Below are 25833 nucleotides of genomic sequence, written 5' to 3'. Positions count from 1 at the left end.
GAGCTATAACTACTACCAAATCTGTCTACCCTGAGTGCGAGAGACCTGTCCTGTTTATAGCACACTGTAATGTGAGATCTGTGGGTGTTTAGGAATCAGTGAGATAAAATGTCTGTAATTTAAGGTTATTTCTGACGGCAAGAATGGGATATACTACAGAACAATGGGCCTGATTCAGAGCCGCTCGTTTGTTCCAAGCGATGTTTGTACAACTGCGCATGCGTACGGATCGTAATACGCATGCGCGAACCAGTCAGTGTGGCTGAAAATCGTTTGTTCGCTAAATAGAGAATGCCTGCAATTTTGAGTGACATGAGGAGGCGTATGTGGGTGGTAACAGGGGAAGGTGCTTGAAAACGGGGAGTGGAGATCCGAACGCAGGCGTGCTTAAAGGTCAAAACAGGCGTTTTATGGGTGTGCATAATTAATACAGCAGCGTCATTGACCACGTCACTGGGTTATTTTATAGTCAGAACTGCTCGCATGATTGCGCTAGGAAAAACCAACCACAAGAATAGCGAGCAGTTCATACGCTGGTCGATGTACTCGATTAATCTAATAAATAGCGGACATGACGTAAGATGCGAGCGGCTAGGGGACGTAGTTTTCCAAAAAACGACCGCAAGTTTTGTTCACTCGTTCAGACCTAGAGGCGTGAACAGACCGCAAAGAACGAATGGTTCATTTGAATAGCCACCCCTTTTTTCTGAACGAGCGAGCGCAAATAGCGTCCGGCTCTGAATCAGGCCCAATATGTACTATTCAAGTATTAATTGGGACAAGTCAAAGTTCTGTACATCTCTAGAGAGGTTTTAGATGGAACAAGTGTTGCAGTTTATCATACATAATCATACACTAAATTAATAAAAAAAATAGTTGCAGAGCTGCCTTCCACCAAGTCACATAGGACCTCATTCAGAGTCGGTCGTTGCGGCCGCACGGTCATACGCCACCAATGTTCGCTAAACTGCGCATGCGTAAAATTCACAATGCGCGTGCGCAAACTAGCTATTACGATCAGAAATTGCTCTCTCCTTCAACTTGGCCAGGTCGTTAGTTTGAGTGACAGGATGAGGCGTTTGTGGGTGGTAACAGGGGAAGGTGCTTGTGAACGGGGGAGTGGAGATCCGAACGCAGGCGTGTCTGACTATGCAAACGGTGTCTTATGGGAGTGCATAATTAACTAAGTAGTGTCATGGCACATGTGACATGGGAGGTTTTTACACTGACTTGATCGTAGTGCTTAAGAGAGGGTATGGTCAACCTTAAGGTCTACGACCAGCTCCGATGGTTCCCGATGGTCTCGATTAATCCTTATATGCCCGGAGATGACGTGTAATGGGAACGAGAAGGGGGCGTATTTTTAGTCTTACGGCCGCATCCTCCCCTCGCTCGTCCAGCTAACGATCCCATCTTAACGACGCAACTTGCGAGTGCTTCATTTGCATATCCGGCCCCTTTTAACTTACGACCGTGCGGCCGCAACGACCGACTCTGAATGAGGTCCATAGTGCTGTTATACTATATACTGCATTATACAAGCCATATTGTGCTGTCATATCATATACTGCATGATATAACCCATACAACAGGTATTGTGGTTCTGCATAACCTTTGGAACCCATCAGGCTTCATGGACTTTTAGAGCCAGGAAATCATAGCGTTCTAAAGAGATAACACTCTCAGCGCATCCCGGAAGTGTTTGGGGAACTCTGCGCCTCCGTCACATAATAGTAATTTGCAGTAAAAATTCAGCAGCACAGGATCACACTGGCGTGAAAATTGCACAGTGTTCTGCATTCACTTTCAAGAACACCACAGTTTCCTGGCAAAAAAATTGGCATGTTCTAAAGCACCCACCTGATAATCCTCCCTTCCCTATTCACAGCAAGAGAAACGGCTTGCCAAAATAGGTAATCATTAGAACTGCATAGAAGCTGATCTTTTAATTTTGTTTTCAAATATTTGCAGGATAGAAATAAAAAAGATGAGTGGATACCTCTTTTAAAGCATGACGTCTCTCCCATAGTGCAGAGAAGAGGGAACGGCAGTGGTCGCGGCAAGAGCGGGGATTCAGGTAAGTTTTTTTTTCTTTGTGTGTAAGGGGGCGCTACTGGGAGTGTACTACTGGGGGCACAACTACCCGGGGCACATCTAATGGGGGCATACTACTGTGGACATACTACTGGGGGCATAACTACTCGGGGCACTTCTAATTGGGATACAACTACTCGGGGCACAACTACTCAATGCACTTTTAATGAGGGCATACTACTGGGGGCATACTACTAATGGGGGTATACTACTGGGGGCATACTACTAATGGGGGTATACTACTGGGGGCACTACTAATGAGGGCATACTACTGGGGGCACTACTAATGGGAGTACAATTACTTGGGGCACAACTACTTGGGGCACTTCTAATGGGGGCATACTACTGGGGACACACTACTGGGGGCACTACTATAGGGGCATTACCACTGGGGACACTGCTAATGGAGGCATTACTACTGGGGGCACTACTAATGGGGAATTACTACTGGGGGCACTACTAATGTAGGCATACTACTGAGGGCATACTACTAGGGGCACTACTACTGGGGGCATTACTACAGGGAGCATTACTATTGGGGGCACTACTACAAGATGCATTGCATAGGGGGCACCACTACTGGGGACATTGTGTAAGGGACACCACGGTGGGGGGCATTGTGTAAGGGACACTATTGCTGTGGGCATTGTATAAGGGGCATTACTACTGTGGGCATTGTATAAGGGGCATTACTACTGTGGACTTTCTGTATAAGGGTCACTAATGTGGACATTGTGTAAAAGGGGCACTACTGTGTGTCGTAACATAAATAAGAGACACTACTTTATGGTGTAATGTGAATAAGATTGTGTAAAAGGGGCACTACTGTGACTCCTTGGGCCGTACCCCACTTTGTAAACAAGTACTGTGACTCTGCTGGCCGTACCCCACTGGGTGGGTGGGAGGGCACAAGGACAATTCCATCTTGCACTACCTTACATTTCTGCCACTGCTGTGTGGCAATGTTTCATAGATATGCTTTAAACTGTGGTGTCTGTGCCGCTGCGCCGCTGCTCTGTCGCTTAGTAACCAGTCAGCTCACTGCAACCTTTGGCCATTAATGGTGAAAACAATATTATAAGCTGTGAGGTGGTCTAAATTCACTGTAAATGACTGGAAATTAATGTTATTGAGGTTAATAACACTCTAGGAAGAAAAAAAAGATCAATTTATGTGATTTTAGCTTTTTTTGTAAATTTTTGTAACAAATCCAAATCCAAAACCAGTCACCGCAGTTTAGCAAATCCAAATCCGAAGCTGGACGATGGGTTAGAAGATCCAAATCCGTCAAAAATGGTCCGGCACACATCCCTAGTGTTACTACAGAAGTGAGCAGGAGAAATGTGTTACTACAGGGGTAAGGGAGGGGAATGTGTTACTACAGAGGTGAGGGAGGTGAATCGGTTACTCCAGAGGTGAGGGAGGAATAAGTTACTACAGGTGTGAGTGAAGGTTATGTGTTACTACAGGTGTGAGGGAAGGATTGTATTTCTACACAGGTGAGGGAGGGGAATGTTGAATGTGATACAATACAGGCAAGGCAGGGAAATGGGTTTCTATAGAGGTGAGCAAGGATAATGTGTTTCTACAGAGGTGAGGGAGTGGAATGTGCTTTACTATAGCAGTGAGGGAGGGCATGAATTACTATAAAGCTGAAGGATTAATGTGTTACTGGAGTGGTGAGATGGAAATGGAAACAGTAAATATCTAAGGTCTAACTGGGTGAAACTGGGTATATCAGCTAGTGATTTATAATACCATACAGTTTCTAAAAAATGGGGGTATCTAAAGCCCAGATCTGCCCAATCCAGGCTAAAAAAAAAAAAAAAGTGGTGCCTTCATTTGATGTGGGGCTACAATATTTCTATATAATTTATGTGTTTCATGAAAACTAGTAAGAAAAAAAATAATTAAATATAATATTGCAGATTTTATTGTGAAAACCTATGTGTAGAAGCCTGCATTTTACTGCATTTAAAAAGGTTAGTTAATGCAGAAGCAAAAACCTAAGTATATATACTGTAAGTATATTTTTGTGTTTTTTTGCAATATATATACAGTATACTGTACATACATATGTACATATACACATTTAATTTTATTTTTTTATTCTTCCAAATAAATTTTATTGTATAAAGCACCAAAAGTGTCAACGATACATCATTCAGAATGCAATTGCATGGCAATGAATAAACATTCAAACTGTTGATTATCTCGTAACAAGAGAAAAATGGCAAAACTTACATATATATATATATATGAACAATAGTGACCATCTATCAATGGCCATGAACATTTGCTTTTAGTTTACTTTCTTGCAAATTCAATAAAAATATTTTTTTGGGACAATTTTGGGTAGATTTTTATGTGCCTGGTCAGGAGGAATTAGCAAACTAATGATAATTAATGTAAACTCAAAGTATACAAAAAAAAATAAACAAGATAGATTTTGTCTTGTTACTGCATAACAAAATTAATGATATTGATGTTCGAATGTGATGACCCCGAAAAGTGCAAAATAGGCTAAGTAAAGTGGTGATAAAAGACACAGCGGTGGGTTAAGTAAACACAGCTGGTACATATACTGTAGATGTGCCTTCATAATAACACCTGTTTCTGATGCAGAGAGTACAGCAACCTTGTCTGTTGTTACATATAATAAAAATATACTAATGATATTTTATAAGGCTTTTCATGGTTTCGTTTTAATTATATTTGCGTCCACAATATGTTGACTTTAAATGTTAACAAAAAGAATGTCCAAATTGTTTCTAAAATCACTATTTAATAGAAACGAGTGGTTCAGTTTTTGAGAAACCGAACACACCCGAACTTTGGGGTTCCAAGTCTAACCGAGTCTCAGTTCAGAATCACTTTGGGGTTTCAAGTAGAACACTCGGGTCTTTTCTCAATTCGAAACTCAGATTTAAAAACTGGATCTTGCATGTTTTGGATTACATTTACGTCCCTCCCTCGTGATTTCAGGTGCTGTGAGCTGGTCAAAATTATCTGGAAATGAATGTTATTGATATTAATAATACTACAGGAACAAAAACAAGTCCAAGTTACATGGTTTTACCAGTTTTTATTAATTTTTGAAGAAATCCAAAACCGAAAAAACCAAAACACCTGAAAGTGGTTTTGCCAAAACCTTTCAGGGTGGTTTTGGCAAGACCTAAACCAAAACACCTGGGTCTATGCACATCTATAATATTTAGTAATCAGACATCATTTGTATTCTAGTATAGAAGAGCCAGATTAAGACCCCAATAGGCCCTAATCAAGATACTAATTTGGACCCCATTCCCCCACCTCCATTTGTTAAAAAAAAAAAAAAACAGACACATAAAAAAAACAGGATAGCGCAATTTGGATCTAAAGTGTCCATTTCACCCTAGGGAGGAGTTTAGGATGGATGTTTGTCTCTGATTCCTAGAACAATATCAATAATAGATCAGAGTTTTAAGGTGAGACTTACCAAATCATATTATCCATCCACACACATAGGACTGACTGCCAATCTGGTCAGAAGTCTAGCACATCTTTTGTAATCTGTTGTGAAAAATACAGGGCACTGATCATTGTTAATGGCAATAACTTTTTTCCAGAAGATTATGCAAATCAGTTAACCTATATGTGCAATTTTATGATATTATATAAACTTAACAAAATTGAGCTAAGTTACACTATCATTTGTCAATGTGTTGGGTAATATATTTTTATCTATGTAATGAACAATATATTTGGATTATCTGCGCTTCAAAATAAAATGCAGCTAAAAAATTCTTAGTAGTCACCACAATAATTACTGGAAAAACATAGATACAAAACAAGCAATTTAAAATGTACCGCTTCTAAAATCGGGATAGCCGTGGGACATTCTAAATAAATCTTCAAATAGTCTTCTGAGTGTTACTTAGACTTTATAGGATATGTATGTTCAGATGAGGGTATTTCCAAGAAAACGATATTATTCTTCAATCCTCTTCTAACTGCAGTTCCTTTTCAGAAAGTGTTTCTCACAATACCTCAAAAACAAAACATAAAACCACTTCTCATAGTGCAGATCAATGGGTTACCAAGTTCACACACCAGGAATCAACGTATATACTGAGTACCCTTATAAGGCTTGATTTAGGCCAATATGTCAGCAAAAAAGATGATGAATAACCCTCACTTTCCTCCAGTTGTACACCGGAGCTTCCTTTGCGCTCCTCAAAAAAACAAGGTATTTCCTCTCATAGCGTAAAACTGCTATTTATTAAACATTGCCACAAAAACATAAACCCACCAAATGGGGGTACTCTTTCTCGCTGATCATTGTGCCTTTGAAAAAAGCCACACATGGTACTAAGCTGATTCCCCCATTTGGTGGTGGAAAGTGCAATTGGAGGAAAGTGAGGATTATTCATCATCTTTTTTGCTGACATATTGGCCTAAATCAGGCCTTATAAGGGTGCGCAGTATATATGTTGATTCCAGGTGTGTGAACTTGGTAACCCATTGATCTGCACTATGAGAAGTGGTTTTATGGGGTTTTTTTTAGGTATTGTGAGAAACACTTTCTGAAAAGGAACTTCGGTTATAAGAGGATTGAAGAATAATATTGTTTTCTTGAAAATACCCTCATCTGAACATACATATCCTATAAAGTCTAAAGGTGCCTACACACATGGCAATATTTTACTTGATCTGGCTGATTCCGACTCATCAGAACGACAGATCGTGTAAAATATGCCCTAATCGTGAGTCCCCACTCACGATCACGATGCGTGTCCCCGCTGATCGCACATCGCATCTTCAGATCTGCCATGCTGTAGGGCAGATCTGACAAAAAGAAAGGATACACGATGTATCGTTTGTTCATACACCAAATCGTGTGCCAAATCGTGAGCAGGACTGCCGTGGAGCTGCCGGGGGAGTTTCAAGGGATATCGTACACATCGTCAGATCAGCAGCACAACGCCATGTGTGTAGGCACCTTCAGTAACACTCAAAAGACTATTTTGAGGATTTATTTAGAATGTCCCACGGCTATCCCGATTTTAGAAGCGCTAAATTCTAAATTGCTTGTTTTGTAAATATATTTTTATCGCCTGCAGGTGTAATAATTGCATTCAATTAAGAAGTTTGACCACTTGCTAAATATATTCATAAAAGTAATTTAAGAAAGTTGCAAGTTACATACTATCAAATTAACTTTCAAATAACTACTTTCGTAAAACTGAAAGTGTCTTAATTTTAATGAGCAGGAAGAACCCTGCATGATATATGTGTTTCTTGTTTGTGTTTTTGTAATATTCAATTACTCTTGAACTAAAAGCTGACCAACATATGTTTGCATAGAGGCTAGCGAAAACTAAAATAAATACAATTAGACTGATCTTGACTATAAAACGTAACTGTTAATATTTATAACTAGAATGTTATTGCAAAACAATAAAAAAGGACATTAAAAATTATACAGTCCACTACTAAAATACATGATTAATAAGTCATAATGTTACAATAAAACTGAAAGCTCCAGGTCACGTTCTAAGAATAAAATCCCATTAAAAAGAAACAAAAAAGGTTTTAAAGGAAAAAAATGTATGTTAGCCAAGTATGATGACATTTTGGATCTGCCAAATGTAGTAATAAGTATTGAAAGAAAATCTAAAAAGTTAAATGACAAGTATAAATGAGTAGATTAATAATTCTAGTATCATGTATTTTAGCCCTTCCATTAACATAATAATAATAATAATAATAATAAGAATAATAATAAGAATAAAACAATAATTATTATTATTACTATTATATGAATGAATGAATGTTATTTATAAAACTATATACTCCCCAAAATAATGTAATAATGATGATGATGATGATGATAATAATAATAATAATAATTTAAATAAATAATAAACTAGGGCAAGAATCAGAAGAAATGCCAGGACTTGCCTACTGAGTCACAGCCTTGGTCACATATGTGCATAGCTCAAGACATTAACCAATGAACAGGTTTCTTTGTTTTAATTTCTGCCTCAACCCCTTATTAGCAAGATGTGAAGATAACCCATGGATTCTAAGCCAAAAACAATTTTTACAGCTAGTGTTGGAGGTGATAAGCACATGGATTGAAACCTGGGCCAAGTTCAGGTTAATCATGTTTTAAAATTAATTAGGGGTATTACTGCCATCAAAGAAGCAGACATTAATTTGTTTGACAGGCTTTGTTGTATCAAGTTAAGTTATGTAAATGTGAAAAAGTCTTGTTACAGTATATTTCACTGAAAGGAATACTTGTTCTTTCAAAAGGGTGGGCACACTTACACTAGGATTCCCAAGAGTGCAAGAAGAAGAGTATTTTCTCCCCTTCAAACTCAGGCAGCTATTAATACAAGAACTCAGAAGACTTATTTGGAGACTTATTTTACTCAAAGTCAAATTTCCTTTCAACTTACAAGACAGACGTAAGGAAAATAGAAGCATATTAGGTCTTACTATAATTAGCATCTAAAAGGAACCATGGTTTGTCATGATTTCCTGTTTAAACAAGTTGAACCTTTATTTTTTTTGCTGTGTTTACTACGTTAGGTAACTGCATTTGTGTACTTGTGTGCTGGGAACATCTGAATGGTTTCATTGTACTTTTAACTAGTCTAGATTTATGAATGTTTTAATGCTCAGATGGTTCCAGACTGTGGATGTAACTATTCGCTATGGGTTAGTCTACCAATGTGAACCTTCTTTTGCTCTGATTGGCTATTGGTTAAGGCCCCCATCCATCTACGACAGATTAGGGCAATTTACCAAATGTGACTATTTTTCTGATTGGCTATTGCTTAGTCTAGCAATGTCAATGTATTAATGCTCTGATTAGCTATGAGTTGTCTAGCAATGTGAACGTTCTATTGCTCCGACTGGCTGTGGATTAGTTTAGCAATGGGGATGTTCTAATACCCTGATTGGCTTTGTAGTCCAGTTATGTTAAAGTTCTACTGCTCTAATTGGCTATGGGGTAGACTAGAAATGTGACTGTTCTTCTGCTCTGATTAGCTATGGGTTAGTGCTCTGATTGGCTATAGGTGAGTCAAGTGGTGTGAACATTGCATTGATTGGCTAAGTGTAATCTAGAAAAGTGAAAGTTCTAATACTCTGATTGGTTATGGGTTAACAACTTGAATGTTCTAATGGTCTGGTAAGCTACAGGCTGTCATAGCCATGTGAGCATTAAACAGAGCAGATGCATGGACTACCTACATTCTACAAGTTGGTTCCAGATCCACAAACTTTACATCAACTTACATGCAGATGACACCAAGAAAAAGGACAAATATTGTGCACGTTTGCCCCAACATAAAAAGTATTTCAAAGTGAGCCTTGCCACTGACTTTTATCCAGTAAATTTGGATCAGCAGTATATGAAGTGAAGTTTCATTTAATTTCTTAAATTTTGTTAAAAAATAGGCCATAAAATGCTCCCATTATGTTTACCATCAGGGCAAGGTGTGTAAAAAGTACTGTTTCTAGAAAGTATTCAAACAGTATCTAGTACATTTAGGAAGTACTATATGTAATTTATTTGCTACAACAGCACAAGTAAAAACTCTATGAAGCCAATTTCAGTTCCCACGCGCTAGAAAGTAGCTCAGAGGCCTTTTGTTCTACACAATTAAAGATACCGCAGAGTGAAAACATGTTTAGAATCTTTCAACATCTATAGGGCTGTACGATTTTATTTATCTAGAACGCTATGCCTTTTGCATGCTCTTCAATCAGATAGTGTATTCCTTCCCGGTTAGTATTGACTCACAAACCTTAAACTTTGTATTAATGAAAACCTTCCTGACACTTCGATAATGTTTAACCTAAAGACTCCTGGAAATTTTCCAGGCTCTTGATAAAATAAACATAGTAGTGTTTGATGGAAAGTTAGGTTTGAAGCAAGTAAAAATGATCCCCTGTATACAGAGAATGTAAACTGATCCAGGCGATCCTGTTTTCATCTGTGACTTATTATTAGACTAGGATACAATTTTCTGCTGCATAGTTGATAGTTAAATGTGTACATGGTAAATGATAACATCCTATCATTAGATGTTGCTAACATCCGAAAACAGATCTTAGGTTCCATTTAAATTAATGTCACCATTTTAAAATTCTAATGAATGTCACCATTTTAAAGTTAACAGGATACTATTTATTGTGTATTATATAAGTAAATGTGTTGGACATTTCTGATAATGTTCATATAGATTTAGAACTTGTTAAACTATGCAGTTATCTATGGATATTATTTACATTAAACTCTATGTGCAGATGTACTAAGTCTTGGAGAAAGATAAAGGGGGCGGAGATAAAGTACCAACCAATCAGCTCCTAATTGCCATGTCAGAGGCTGTGTTTGAAAAATGGGTTAGGAGCTGGTTCGCTGGTATTTTATCTAGGTACACTTTAACTCCATCCAAGGCTTAGTAAATAGACCCAACAGCCTGTAAAGTGACAGGAGCTGACTGGCTGGTACTTTATCTCTCTCCAAAGCTACCTCTATAAGACCTATCCCAAGGTCTACTTACGTGCTGGAATGGTGCAGTCTCTTGTGTTGTTGTAAAGCCTTCGAAAGTGTTTATTGCAGTTTGGACTTGTGAAGGAAAGTCGACCTAAAATAAAAGACAAGTGATTTACAATAAACAATGGGGATTCATTCTAAAGTAATACAAAAAGAGTAAACATAGGGCTTGATCCTGAGTTGTGCGTTACGCTGATGTTCGCGCAGCTGAGAGATTTTTTGCTACTGCGCAAAACGCAGAGGAAAGTCTCACTGCACACACGCCAGCTGACGTTTGAGACGGCATCTACAATCGCAAACTCCTGAGAAGACCACTGTGATCCATGGCTGTTCCTAAGTGGAGTCGCCCAAAAGTAACCGCAAAAAGAGGCTGGCCCATGGGCCTGTTATGGGAGATTCAGGGCTGTGTCTGCGCTCGCGTCTACTTCCCCATCGCATAAGAACGGTTCTGGAGGCCAATTTTAGATAGAAAGTTGTCCCAGAATATGCGCAGCCCAGGACTTACTGAAGGAGTCGTTGTGTGTCCGATGTTACATTGATGGTGGTGCGTTATCAACCCCCTGAGTACCTGCACAAATGCAGATAGGGGAAGTGGGTGTAGCGACATTTACTCAGTCCGTCGCACACTATTTCAGGCGCGAGGTCTGTTAGCGGACAATAGCATATTTGCGCACATAAACTGCGACTGTGTACAACTGTAAATCAGGCCAATAGTGTGTGAGTGTATACTAATGTGTGAGTGTGTGCTAGTGTGTGTGTGTGTGCGCGGGAGGTAGTCAGTTGTCCTTACGGTAGGTGGTACCAGCTAACACACAAACTAGCACTATATGCAAAGTTACAAACACTACAAAGAAATACAAAACAGATACAAATACAATGCATGCCGTTATGTTTAAAAACAACAACAACAACAAAAACAGATAATGGGTACATTGTACAAGATCTATATAAGGAAACCATGTTCCAAAAATGGATTAAAAGGGCAATTTGGATTCAGAAAAGGCAGCATCTCTTAATTTAGCAGTAATTTATCTGGAAGCAAATTCAGCGTTCCTACTGGTTCCCATTAAACAATACACTCATTCACAACCAAGCAACATACCTGTTAAATGTTTTAAAAACTTCTCTTTCATCCGAAGGTCCCTGGGAACTATTTCTGCAATGAAAAATGATACACAGACATTAAGTATACTAGGTACAATTGTTCTTGAGAGTGTGGAAAGTACATGTGAAGACGTGACCTCCTGATTGGCAGATCACAATAGCGGAGAGGAGATTCTGCCAAAGTACATAAGACAGGGAAATCCAGGCTTTTCAACTGTTAAGCCTGGCCTGTACTATCGTGAACCATTTAAGGACAATTGTTTCACAAAGTGTATACTGCAACTTCTCATAACTGCTGCCGGCACATCGGAATGATGAAAAAGATAGGCCTGGTTGTATAAACAGGGGTGGTACGGTCTCTGATGGAAACAACATAACCATGTCTCTTTTACAGGCTTAAACTAAAATTACAGCTAATGGACAAGTTGCACCAATATAAAGGCAGATAAAAAGGTTAGTAATATAATCCACTACACCTGAAAGAAGAGATTTGTAGTTTACATTATTTCAATAAGCCATTATTTCAGTGACTTTATGGTGTGTGTAATAAGTTCCTTCTCTTCAGCAATTTGACATTAGATTTCTCTGTGTTAGACGTTAGGGGGTATTTTTACTAAAGTGAGAGTTTTTAGAAATGGAGATGTTGCCCACAGCAACCAATCCGATTCTACTTTAACTAGCACCTTCTAGAACATAATAGCTAGAATCTGATTGGTTGCTATGGGCAACATCTCCACTTCTAAAAACTCTCACTTTAGTAAATTTACTCCTACGCCTAAACCGGGACTCCAAACATTTGTGACTTAAACGGTTAAGCATCATGGGGTCTTAAATCTAAAGTCATAGCTGTTTTTATTATTCATATCATAAGAAATAATACTGTATGTCTGTGAAATGTGGGGGAGAACTAGACCATCTGGAATATACACAAACAAACATGGGGAAATACCACTGTTCTTTAGATTCACGCTCAGAGCCCAGTGCTGCCAGACAGTAATGCTAAGAGATTGTGGGAGAAAAAAAATTCTACTACACACACTAAAATATACTGTTTGCATGAGTGGCTATCAGCAGCACTAGTGCATTTGTAATCCGCTAATCACAAGTGGCTCACTAGTGCTAGTAACCGTCATTTACACCTACCGTCAAGCAATTGAAAATGGACAAGTGTATATGCGTCTATGCAAGTCTACAGGTATTTTCAATTATGCAAACACGCCCTTACAGTACACGGCCCATATTAGTGCAAACCCTCACAGTCACACAAGTGGATGAAAGTGTAAAATCTCCACAAATCTTCCTGGGTGCAGCCTGTTTTCTGAGTCGAAGAACAATTTTATGTATTATACGCTGCTCATGAATTAGTGTTTGTAGTGTCTTATTTGTGATATGTGCATTTTAAAATGCATGTGGCGGACAAAGGATAATCCTCACAGTGACGTAACAGGGCTTTCCGCCTCCTTCTCCGTTAAGTATAACATTGTCCAGAGCGTCCTAAGGATCCCCCAGTCAGCTCCATAGGCGGCAGGGTGCCTGCCTGGAGCATCGCTTGGGTGGCTCTACAGTAGAACAGTAGCGCTAATGACTGCAGGGTTCCCGGAGCGGTAGGTGGAGAGAGAGAGAGCGAAAAGAGAGAGAGAAAAGAGAGAGAGAGAGAGAAGCACAGGGTCAAATGGATATGTAGCAAAGTGGAAGAAGATACTTCCTCTTAATTTGTAGGATCAAATGAATAGAAGGTGCCAGGGGGTACAGGAAGAAATTGTGGAGGATGTTGCTCGGGGAAGAGGATATCAAGTTGGACCTTGTCAGATCTTATTATGTATTAGGCAGATATCTGGGGTTAGAAGCCTGAGTGGAGATGACCAATTGGAATTATTTGTCCATAGCTTTATGACGGGAGTGGTAGATAGCACTATAATGGTGAGAAATGAAATTTTTCCACTTTATTGTTATTCTCCTTTGCAGGAGAGCAGAGCGTGCCTCTCTAGTAATTCATAGCTAAGATTATGTTGAGGCAAGAATAGCTGGAGCCACTTGAGCAAGGGGTGTTACTAGGGTCTGGTTAAGATATTGGCCCTCATTCAGAGGCGCTTGCAAAAAGTGAGCGCTCGTTCTGAATGAGGGCGGCCTCCTGGTCATTAGGTAAGCTGTGGGTTACCACCCACAGCTTAGCGATCGACCAGGTTGATGGTCGCGATGGTGAACACTAAGGTTGGGTCTCGGCAGCTGCAAGCCCCAGGGAGCTTCCTGCTCTCAAAGAGCAGGAAACTCCCAACTGACATCACTGATGATGTCAGTGCGGCTGCCCACAAAACGGTAGGCATTCGTTAAGGAACGCCTCCGTTTTGGAAAACACCCCCCCCAGCCCAACTACAAAACGGGGCGAGCTGTCGATCAACATCGACAGCCGCCCCTTTTGTAGAGAGCTCCGGAGCGAGAGAGTTTATCTCTCGTTCCGGGGCTTGCGCACACGCAGTGCGGCCGCTGCGCATGTGCAGGGCTAACTATCGGCCCTTGCGACCAGGTCTGAATGAGACCCATTGTTCTGCCAGATCTGGACAAGAGAAATTAGGAAAAGACGTTGTTGCAGAAAGGTGAAAAGTTGTTGAAAATTAATAGAGTCAAGATTTCTGTGAAGGCTCTGCAGAGATGTTTATTGGGGGAAGAGTGTTGGAAATTATGTGTGTGCAGGTGTTGATATTGCACAGTTATGTAGTCACACACCAGTGGAAGTCTCAAACTATGAACAGCCCAGTTACTTACCCAGTGCTGTTAGTTTATTGAAGTATAGTAGGTACAGCCTTACTCACTGTTGCATGTACATGTCACAAGCCACCGAACTAAGTCTTCAGGACAAGGTGAACGCCGGCCGAATGTGCATTGAAACTCCTCCTAACTCCTGTCCATCATCCTGGGATTTATCCTGAGGTTCCTGTCTCTATTTCCTCCCTGTGTGGACTCTGCTCTGATGCCGGTGATAGCGTTGTAAGCTCCTAGGAGCAGGGTCCTCCTCCCCACTGTCTCACAGCCTTCTTCTCTAGCACTTCTATGACAGCCTTCACCTTCAGAGCTGTACTGTGTATGGAGAATTGTGTTGCTAATTGTTACTTTTGTTCTGGTTATATTTTGGTTACTGTATTGTAATGTAATGTTCTGTGTACCCTATACTGTATGTACGGCGCTGCGGACCACTTGTGACGCCCTATAAATAAAATGTAATAATAATAATAATAGTGTTCACGTGTTTCCAGTTCTAGCGTGGTCTCCTGTATCCAGTTGAGTTCTCAGTGTCCAGTCAGCTTTATTGTTCCTGCCGTTTGTGTCATCTAGGCGGCACAGTCCGCATTAGTACTACCTGCCACTTGTGTCATCTTGGCGGCATTCCTGCCATCTGCTATTTGTGTCATCCAGGTGGCGTTGACCGCACTCAGTGTCCAGAGGGTCTGATGCAGACCCGCTCACAAGCGCTATGCGCTCGCAAGCGGGTCGATGACCGGGCAGTGCTCCTGGGCTTGAGGTTTAGGCACTTGAGGGGGAGGTCAGGGTTCGGCACCCCTAAGGGAGGGTTAGGGGGTAGAATAAGGTTAGTGAACCTAAGTGTACCTTTTGACGATCGGGATCTTCACCTTTGCCAGGCTGCTGCTGTCGGGATTTCAACCCGTAAGTCATATTGATTCCGTACAAAACACATCCCATTAAGTATAAGGTGAATTGTAGTATAAAGACCACTCTTGTAACCGTTACAGCAAAAAGAGCATCTCAATGACCTCCATACAGTACATTCATTATCCCATTGAGCAGAGCACAAACCAGTGAGAACACTATAGACGCCATCAAAGTTATTTTTATATATAGAAATTAAAGTGAAAAAATTAAAAGTCTTGAGTGAAGGCCATTAGCTGGGTACTGGCAGGAGAGGGTATAGGGCCAGCCTGAGAGCTAAAATATACAGCCATGTCAAAGTGTAGCAGGGACCGGTTAATAAAGCATCCACACAGCACAACTGTGATCCACATGCACAGAGGTAGGACAGTGACAGCACAAGGGGAGGGGGATCTGTACTGTACTGGGCCGAAGAGATTACAGTTGTTACACTCAGTGACAGTCATCTGCTGACCACTGACTTGCTGACCACTGTACATACATATACTGTGTAAATTTGAAAATCCCCATGCAGCTGTTATTCTATGTATTACAGGAAGAGGCCCTGCTAAACAAAAAATAAATGTTCTGATTCTGACTAGGTGTAGCAGCAGGAGAATGGAAGGCTACTGATCTGCAGAGCTTGCACTCTAGATGCCTCTGATCCATGCAAACCATCTGCCACCCCCCTTCCATCTCCGGAAGGAGCTAGGCAGGGGTAACACCTGACCTCAGGCTGCTCTGAAAGTAGAATATGACAAGTATGAAGAAGCCCAGACAGGTGGCCAGGACCATCATCTTGCTTCTCCTCATGCTGAGTGTGTGCTGAGCCCGGCCACATTCTCCATACACAGCCAGGAAGCCTGCACAGAAGCATTCTATGCAGTCCTTTCTCACAGGGGGGACCCAGCCACATGTCTGCAAGTCGCTCCCTGCACGACTCCCTTCTATTTGATCTCTGTATGACAGGAGACATGACACAACTCACTACACACAGTCATCTCACAATCAGGGAGCTCTTGGGGAGCCAGGAATGACCCCCCCCCCACTTGCAATATATTCCTCCCGCATGTGCAGCATGGTACAGTCCATCCTAGTAGCAACCTTCTCACCGTCTGTGTCTCTGTGAAGTTTGATGCGCCGGCTCTCTGGAGGTTCTCACTCAATGGCAGGCGGGATACAACTTCCACAGCGAGCAGCACAGCGTTCATATATGCAATCAGAGCGGCTGCCTACTGGCAGCACTACTGGGGATGGGGTAACATCTAAAAAAAAAAAGTGACCCGGGCCAACTGGCGTCCCCAAAGGCGGGTCAGCCCACCGAGAATCTTCCTGGTGAGCCCTATAGCCAATCCGCCCCAGATCACAATGCAGAACAAGAAGAGAGATACAGTACTTTACTTTGGAACTATTATTGATAATTAGTTTAAATCTATCATGCAAATATCTTTAAATCTATACAGTATTTAGGATTAAGAATTATAGCGACACTGCCAAATATTCACTTTATTATTGATCTAAAGTTATCGGTATATTTCAAAACCGTTGTAGATGATTTTACATGGTATTGGCTTTTTTTAGTATGACAATATATAGCTGGCAATTTTACAGCTGGATATAAATTAATGACTTAAAACTCAGCAGTTTAAACATGGGTATCATTTTACACTCATGTACACCTCTGAGGATGTCACCTTGGTGATGAAACGCGTCAGTAGTGAAATCTGAAAGAATTACTTTCACACTTTTAGTGATACCTATTGTGGGAGATTCCCTTTTCTAAGGCATAGGCTGGACTATAATAGGAAATGTTCTTCCTAAAATACTGTTGCAGGAGGTTTCTTTCCTGATGGATAATTACGATTAACTTTGTTGCTGGGCTTTATTGAAGCCTATTGTAGGAGATGCTATTCGTAAGGTACTGGGGTCCATTTATCAATGTGTATTTGCAGTGATACAGAATGTGTCACTGCTGCAATATATCAATCTTTCGTCATGTGCTTTGCAAAGTCCACCCCACTACTACTGAGTTTGCCTTTCCCTTTGGTGGAATGCTACAGTGAAAGGCTTTGTGTTAGTGGCTTTCTGAAATCTTATTGCCCATGCGCCGGACGGAGATCCCGTGTATGCCCGGTAAACATTTGCCCTTATACTGCATACTGGGCATGTGGCACCTACTAGGACTGCGTATGCCCAGTTTACCTTTTTATCCAGACTTTGGATGTGCTAGAGGAAAGATTTAAACATGCGCAGCACTTCTCCATAGAAGAGCGGACGCTGGCGGTCATGTGAGTAGGTATATGCCGTCCGGAGATCCTGTTATTATTTTCTCCAAAAACTGCAATAAGCTAAATTGATCAAAAACCATATAACAGACTATGGGAATGCGGAAACGACAGTCAGGGGTTATCACTGCTTGATAAATTGACCCCATAGTCACGGCTCTTTATATCCCTTATAAACAATGTTCTTGACCTCTCGGATTATAAAAGCATTCAGCATTCCAGGCTGGAATATAACCAATTCATCATGCGCCTTGGGTCAAACACAGTGCAATATGCCAAATAGCATATACTCTAATGTTTTCTGTGATTTTGTGTTCCTAATTGTGTGTCTTTCTTATGTGGCAAAACATATTTGATTGAGACATCTATACTAATTGTCTGCAATGGTTTAGAAGTATCCCTTTCCCCATAAAGTATTGTGTCTTAGTGTTTTGTATAAATAGGAATAAATGGAATTGATTTATTGAAGCAGGTTTGCTGGTTATTGCATCTTTTTTCTTCATAAATAATTTATTAATTTTATTTTATTGTGTCATAGAGGGCAATTATGTCAAAAGGGCAATTGGGATGATTCCGCACAGGATCTGCAATAATGGTATAATGATGAAGTCTCATAAGAGACGAAACGCGTAGGGTACGAGGCTCTGAGATCCACTATAAGGATTCACAATCGAACTCTGAATCCTAGAATAAAGGTGGAAAACACCTTGAGATTGGAACATCTGCAACTAACCGTGATGTAATTTGTGAAAAGTGTGTTTTATACAAATACAGTTTAAAAAAAAGATATTTAAAAATTTTGTATTGGGTTTACAGCCCTATGGTATTATCTACTGTAATTTGGCTATAGCACCATTAGTATTATTGTTTGTTGGGGCAGGTTTGTAACTTCTAGATACTGTACTAGATGCCCCCTAGAACGATTTAATCCTTGTCAGTCACCAGAAAATCTTCAGATGATCAGCTAGGACAGTGGTTCCCAAACTTTTTTGAATCACGGCGCCTTAGAGTATCAACATTGTTTTTATGGCACCCCTAAGCCAAAAGTTTTTTATTGAGAAATTCAGAAAAAAATGTAGTGAAGTAAATCGTGCTTACCTGTCCTCTTTAGGCTCAGTTATATGGTGGTGGACAGGTTTGCGCTTTTGTTTGTCCACATATTTAAATTACATTGACCATATATAATTTGATTTTGTGCTAGACCACCAACCTGAGGCACCCATGCAAGTGTCCTGAGGCACCCCAGGGTGCCTAGGCACACAGTTTGGGAACCACTGAGCTAGGAAACAGAGAATTTTATTGTATGTGCACCCTCTTGTGGTTTCTCTGTGAATATATATATATATATATGTATAATAATATAAAGTATTCCTTTTTTGCTTTACTTGTGTGCTTTTTTATGTAATAATTGATATGTACAGGAGTGTCTTTATAGAGATGTTTGAATAATGTTCCTTTACTGTTTCAACATACAGTAAGATATGGTGTGACGTTCATTGATTTTATATGTCCCCATACTGCTATAAGTGAGTCTACACTTACACATTGTTACTTAAACTGCACGTGAAGCAACATCTATTCAGTCACCCAGAATACTCTGAGTGGCAAGAGGAATCAGAGCCACTACTGCAATGGCGTCTGAGAGAGGCTACGGAGGTCGATACCTGGTGGGACACATCTACACCACCACACTTATGAACGCGGGGCTACGTTTTTGTTTTTTATTACAATATACTCTGAATTTTAAGTACTCCTCTTCAATAAATGTTAACTTATAAAGTACAGGGATTAGGAATATTATAGTGTAATTGGTTAATATAGAAAAGAGACATTTCTGGGGACACATATGTAAAATCTGGTACTGTCTCTGGGAATAATTATGCTGCAATCAGATTGAGATCTACAGAATTACAGTAAATACTGAGTTAGGGGGTGGACAAATCAAAGCTGCACGCCCTCTAGTGTTTGGTCTGGGGAACTCAGACTTGGAGAATGTTTTACAGAGTCTGACTTGAAGATTATTGTGTGTAAAGTCTGATCTGCAGCTAGAGTCAGCCAGCTAGTGTGCTTCATAAAATTCATAGTTAAAAAAACATCAACGAGACATTAAGCGCTGCTGATGATTCTAGTTTTCACAAACTTCTTTTTTAATGTTTTCATTTTAAATGTGCACAATATGCATTTGTGACTCTTCGCCTATTACTGAACTACAGATCTCAGCATGTCCTGAAAAAAAGATAACTTGTGATTCTTAAGCTACTACAAGATATAGCATGAGGCATGCTGAAGAGCCACAGGTGGCCCAAGCCTGTTGTAAAATGCAATAACGCCTATAAATCAATATTGCCTTTAATGAGTAATAGACACATGTATGGTAATTTGGATACAAGATGACACATTTGGATCTCTAGTGAATGCACATGTTATTTAAATGCATACTATATTTTTTCCAGTATAGATGAAAGTACAAATTATGCATCCTCAGGATGCTGCGGGCATTGCTGTAATCACCTGCAATTGTTGCCCTGCCCCCGTGTGACATCACATGGAGGGGGCATGTCCTGTACTGGGCCCGCGAATAATGTTATATATATCAAAATGGCCCTCTGCAAAAAAAAAGTTCCCCACCCCTGCCCTAGAGCATATTTACCAATGGTACTGTAGAGTATGCAGTCAGACATGGTTTAAATTACAATATTTTATCCCTAACGGTATCGTAGAAATGGCAGCACATTGTTACTGCAAATGCAGTGTTTTCTGCTTTATTTGCTCATTTTTCTTACTAACAATTTCTTTGTATCCTACCACTTACTATAGGTTAGCTGAGAAGCTCTAATGCCAACAAATGACTAAAAAGAATATGACTCTGGGCAGCAACTAATTACATGTGATCTTACTGGTCAGCAAACACAATATACATAAATGATCTTACTGGTCCGCAAACACAATATACATAAATGATCTTACTGGTCCGAAAACAAAAAAGACATAAATGATTTTGCTAGTCCTAAAGCACAAAATACGAAAATGACCTTAATAGACCCAGAACACAAAATACATAAGTGATCTTACTTGTCCTGAAATACAAAATACACAAATGATCCAGTCCTGAAACACAAAATACATAAATGATCTTACTAGTCCTGAAATATTAAATACATAAATGATCTAGTCCTGAAACACAAAACACATACATGATCTTACTAGTCCTGAAACACAAAATACATAAATGATCTTACTAGTCCTGAAACACAAAATACATAAGTGATCTTACTAGTCCTGAAACACAAAATTCATAAATGATCTTACTAGTCCTGAAACACAAAATACATAAATGATCTTACTAGTCCTGAAACACAAAATACATAAATACATCTTACAAAATACATCTTACTAGTCCTGAAACACAAAATACATAAATGATCTTACTAGTCCTGAAACATAAAATACATTAATGATCTTACTAGTCCTGAAACACAAAATACATAAATGATCTTACTAGTCCTGAAACACAAAATACATAAATGATCTTACTAGTCCTGAAACACAAAATACATTAATGATCTTACTAGTCCTGAAATACAAAATACATAAATGATCTTACTAGTCCTAAAACACAAAACACATAAATAAAAAGCCAGACAGTTGATAAATATTTTCTACATTTTCAGAAGTAACTTCTACCGTACAGAATGTTTTCTGACACAAATTAAAACTAAAGACCAAACATTTGGGAGCTCCAGAAAAAGCACTGAATACACTTTACTACTACAGTACTTGACATAATATAAGTTGAATCGTAAAGCAGGCCTATTCTGTAAAAGGTTATGGAATGATCAATGCTAATTACAGTGTAATATACAGTATCCTAGCTACATACTTGTCTGCATAAAAGATGTAACACACACACACACACACACACACACACACACACACACACACACACACACACACACACACACACACACACACACACATACACACACACGGCACTCTATACAAGCTGGAGCATGTGCTAAGAACATACACTATCCTGAAACATACGGCCCCCAGCACCAGCTTACACAACTCCAGGGTAATGCCAAAACCGTCTGCTTCCCACTGCACCAATGCCTATGACCTAAATGTGATATAACCTATTTTCCACTTTACTGTAGCTCACAAAGTTAAATACAAACCTGTTTCAGGATGAAAAAATGAAAAGTCACTATTTCCTTCCATTAGTGTATATATAAGTGAGATATTCTCATCTGATCACTGATAGCAGCATAGGGAGTGCACTCTAAGGCTACTCTGAGACAGGTTCCTAGTCCTGAGAAATACTGGAAATAATGTGACTTTTTATGGGTAGTACTGTATAATATATATATATAAGCTTTAGTTAGCATCACAAGACTGCTGTCAATGTACCAATGTTATATGATCCCCCAGCTCCTATTCCTATCACATCCGTACAGTATCTCCGTTTCCCTGTGACTCAGTCGACATTCTTCCCAATAGTCACTGTTTTAACTGCAACATCAAATCTTAAGACAATAATGTATTTCTATCAAAACTGTTGTTAAGCAACATAACAGCAACTACCATACAGATGTTGTGTTAGCCAATCAGTACTAGCTTAGCTATTAGTTTATTAATCCATAAAATGTAAATTATTTTGTTACCGAATATTCTAGATTAATCAGGATAACATTTACTTTAGGCATTATCAATGAACGTTATATGTTCAATTTTGTTTCTTTAAATACTTACCAACACTCCTTTTCCAGCGATACTTATGGGAATATACAGGTGGTTGGTAAAGACTGAGCTTAGAAAAGTAAATAAAATAAACTGAAACCCCTTCTGTACTACCCCATACAGGTCACTGCCCTATGCAGGTAACTAGTGCCCTAAGGAGAATGTGTCATAAAGCATTAAAGGCTATGTACTAACTTCTTATAATCTCTGATAATAAATGATGGCTCTTACCTACTCTCTGTTCCTGGTAAGAACCATACTCAATGTCCTCCTTCTCCTCAGGGTAATTGTCTTGTTTGGAGGCATACTGCACATCGTCCTCTTCCATGTTATACTTTTTAAAGTTTGTGATTATCTTCATGATGAAGCTGAGCAGGTTCTTGTCAGTCAGGTTGCTGGAGTCAGTCCTATCTTTACAGTATCCAGATGAGAGTAATAAAAGCAGGATAGCCAGCACGGCAGAGCACATGACATCCCTCATGTTTCATCCAACACCTGAAGACTATCTCCCCAGTTCCCTGTGATGCTGCTGGCTGGAGTGGAATAAACACAAAAGTGAACATGTATGACCAGCTACTGAATAAAGTCATTACTTCTCTGCAATCCAGGATGCCTTCCCAGCCTGCAGCCTGGCAGCACCCTCCTGCCACTTTTCCTCCACGCCTTGCACCCATTTCCTAAACACCCTCTGCATGTCTCAGGTATAAACTGAGTACACACAGCAATGAGACTCACTTTTAACCGGCAAAGCTTACAGTAGTTCATAGAAACAGAGCAAACACAAAGTACATGTACAGAGTTTATCCTGCAAAACACATCACACCCCAGCAGAAGTGACCTAAAGCACCTGGCAGAGCAGAACCCTAATAGCAATGTTACCTGGTTTGTAGCTGATACTGTGTATCAGATCCCTGAATGCAGGTAATGAGTCAGCCTCTTGTTAGGTAAGTTTGCAGGTACCCAGCAGCTCTGTCAGGCAGTATGCACCATGCCAGTCCCCCAGATGACTCTTATATAGAGTTTAGGATGCCCATGCAGTGGCTGCAACTGCTAATATCGAACTGAATGTGGGAGGAAACAATTAAAAGTCAACTTGTGAGTGTGGAAGAGTGAGAGGATTCTCCAGCTGGGCAGCCAGCTCACTCTCTTCTTATGAGCTCCTGCAGCAGACGTAGATGTCCCTTGTGGCTCATTGCATGCACTGGTCTTTAATTAGCAGTCCCCAGGAAAATCCATTGCTGTATTCCCGACCATCACACCTCTTGGAGAGGAAAGTCCAGGCAACCCCAGTTATCATCTTACACAGCCTTACCAGCAGCAACTTTTGTAATCATCTTCAAGGATAATTATTACTGGAACCCATTAAAGGGACCATCCTGGTTCTCACATCTCCAGAGCCATAATAATAATAATAGTACTATCCTCAGTTGTGTTTTTCACATTTCAGGAGAAGCATTAGCTTAATGCTGTTGATTGCTGGATCAGTAAGTGCAGTGATGCAGCAGCAGGGCATTTATACAGCCTGCACACAGGGCTGGTCACATCGCGGGGTGTCAGGGGCAGAGAGAGTCACAGTTCTTATACCCCCCCCCATCCCTTGAGGGTGGATGCAGAAACCTGATCTGCATTAACTTTCCTATTTGCTTTAACCTCTGTGTGTATTTACCACTCCCAGCAAAGAGTAAATATAATGTTGGATCGCGGTTTGACTTGAGCTAAAGAAAAAGGAACAGAAAAAAATATAGAAGTAAGGTTGAACCTGGAAGGGAACTCCTCGTAGTTCTCAGTATAATTCAGGTACAATTGTTAGGCTGATACAGGCTTTGCTACAGGTACTGATGATTGCACTTTGACGACACGCAGTGGTGACTAGCGGAATTGCAAGTGCTGTGCAGCCACAATTTCATGTAATTATTTTATAAGGAGCGTAGTGTAGTATGTAACGATTCCCAGTGTCTGACTGGAGCGTGATACAGAGTCCAACAAAAAGTAATGTTAGGGGTACGCACCTAAAGACTGCTACACAGGCGTACTAGGAGAGGAGGGGGTCTGTGTGCAGTGTCTTGCCGGGCTCCCTCCTCTCTACCCGGCGGCCCACAGCGCACTGAGGGGCCCATTTATGCCAGTGCATGCCAGCAACGCCCCTGATCGCATTGCAAAAGTGATCTCTTCGGCCGGATATATCATCCGGGACATGCAGGGACACTGGATCTGAAAGGAGCCCATCCACGCGATGTATCCGGAGAGTGGCCAGCCACTACAGGGGGTGATGCGCATGCGCAGTTCCGTGGACTGCACATGCACATAAGCCATAGCCAGGGAGGGTTCCGGCAGATCCCTCCGCCGGCTAATAGTGTGCGGTGTAGCCCATAGGATACAGCGGCTATTGCCATGTTCATCTTTGGCTGCTGGGGCCAATATCTGGAATGCATCGCATTACGGATATTGGTAAATTTGGCAGCATCGCTTCCCCCATAGAAACCTATGGCGGAGACTGCTGCCTGCGGTAATGAAGGGATCACAGCAGGTATCTCCGATACCTGCTGTGGTCCCTCCTTAATACATCCTGGGGATACTTAGTATTTGAGGTAACCCCCCAAAAACGTGTGTTTTCGGGGATTTTACCTCAAATGCATTTTGATAAATGGACCCCTGAGTGTAGCAGTAGACTCTGGGCACTAGTAGATTCTAACTCTGTGCCAGAGTCTTCTGCGCATGGGTAGGTCACCATGTAAATTGTGCAGCAGCCATTTTCCTGGTGATTTCCCTACTGCACATGCACAAAACGCGGGGAAAGTGGCCTCCGCTCCATTTTGTGGGTGATTTCTACAGAGCTGCTGCTGCCGACGTGGGACTCCGGTGAGGTAAGTATTGAATAAATGGGTACAAGGTTTGCAGTGTGGGCCTCCCTGGACCTAGGGGCCCATGTGCACCACCCACCCAGCACTCATTATATTTTTTGTGTACTGATTTAGTCATTTTCAGGTGATCATCAGACAATAACTAACAGTGCCAATAACTAACAGTGCCAAAGCATGACGCAGAGGCATCATGGCCTGGCACTCCCTGGTGCTCATGATGTCACAGAGGAAGAGCAGGAAAATGGCTTCAAGGCTTGTCCTTAGGTTGCACCATGTCGCTCTACAAGATGAAAAAGGGTATAGTGAGGGCAGTGACCCTGCTGCCCCCTTGGCCTTGCACCCAGGGAGAGGGCACCTATTACAGAGACCCCTTGTTATAACACTGATAACTACTAAGGAAGCACATAATTTGAAAGAGGGATCTCATTGTGAGGTTCTGGTTTTGTTGTGGGCCCGAGGTGGTAAAAGGAGCAGACACTGAAGCAGATTTAAAAATAAACGTGGAGTTTTAATGAGTGGCTTAACAGACATGAATGTGGTAAAACAGAAAGTC

General features: G+C 40.7%; 1 protein-coding gene across 4 annotated transcripts in view; it reads right to left on the bottom strand.

Moving 5' to 3' along the window:
* ALKAL2 (ALK and LTK ligand 2) overlaps positions 1–25833 on the bottom strand; it is a 57495-nt gene that overhangs the window by 23675 nt on the left and 7987 nt on the right. For 2 of the 4 annotated variants that reach the window (XM_088448847.1, XM_088448846.1), the window contains exons 2-5: positions 22651–22952; positions 11751–11804; positions 10656–10739; positions 5573–5646 (exon numbers count right to left, since the gene is read on the bottom strand). In XM_088448847.1, coding sequence (XP_088304973.1) covers positions 5582–5646; positions 10656–10739; positions 11751–11804; positions 22651–22900 — 453 coding nt within the window. In that variant the 5' untranslated portion in view covers positions 22901–22952 and the 3' untranslated portion in view covers positions 5573–5581. Of the gene's footprint in view, positions 1–4241; positions 5104–5572; positions 5647–10655; positions 10740–11750; positions 11805–22650; positions 22953–23298; positions 23957–25833 lie in introns of those variants that run through there. The other 2 variants (XM_088448845.1, XM_088448844.1) reach the window with 2 other exon arrangements.

This window comes from Taudactylus pleione, unplaced genomic scaffold (assembly GCF_031769625.1).
Source record: "Taudactylus pleione unplaced genomic scaffold, aTauple2 ptg000468l, whole genome shotgun sequence".
Taxonomy (NCBI): domain Eukaryota; kingdom Metazoa; phylum Chordata; class Amphibia; order Anura; family Myobatrachidae; genus Taudactylus; species Taudactylus pleione.
Note: the sequence above shows the minus strand (reverse complement) of the source record. Positions and strands in the feature narration are given on the sequence as shown.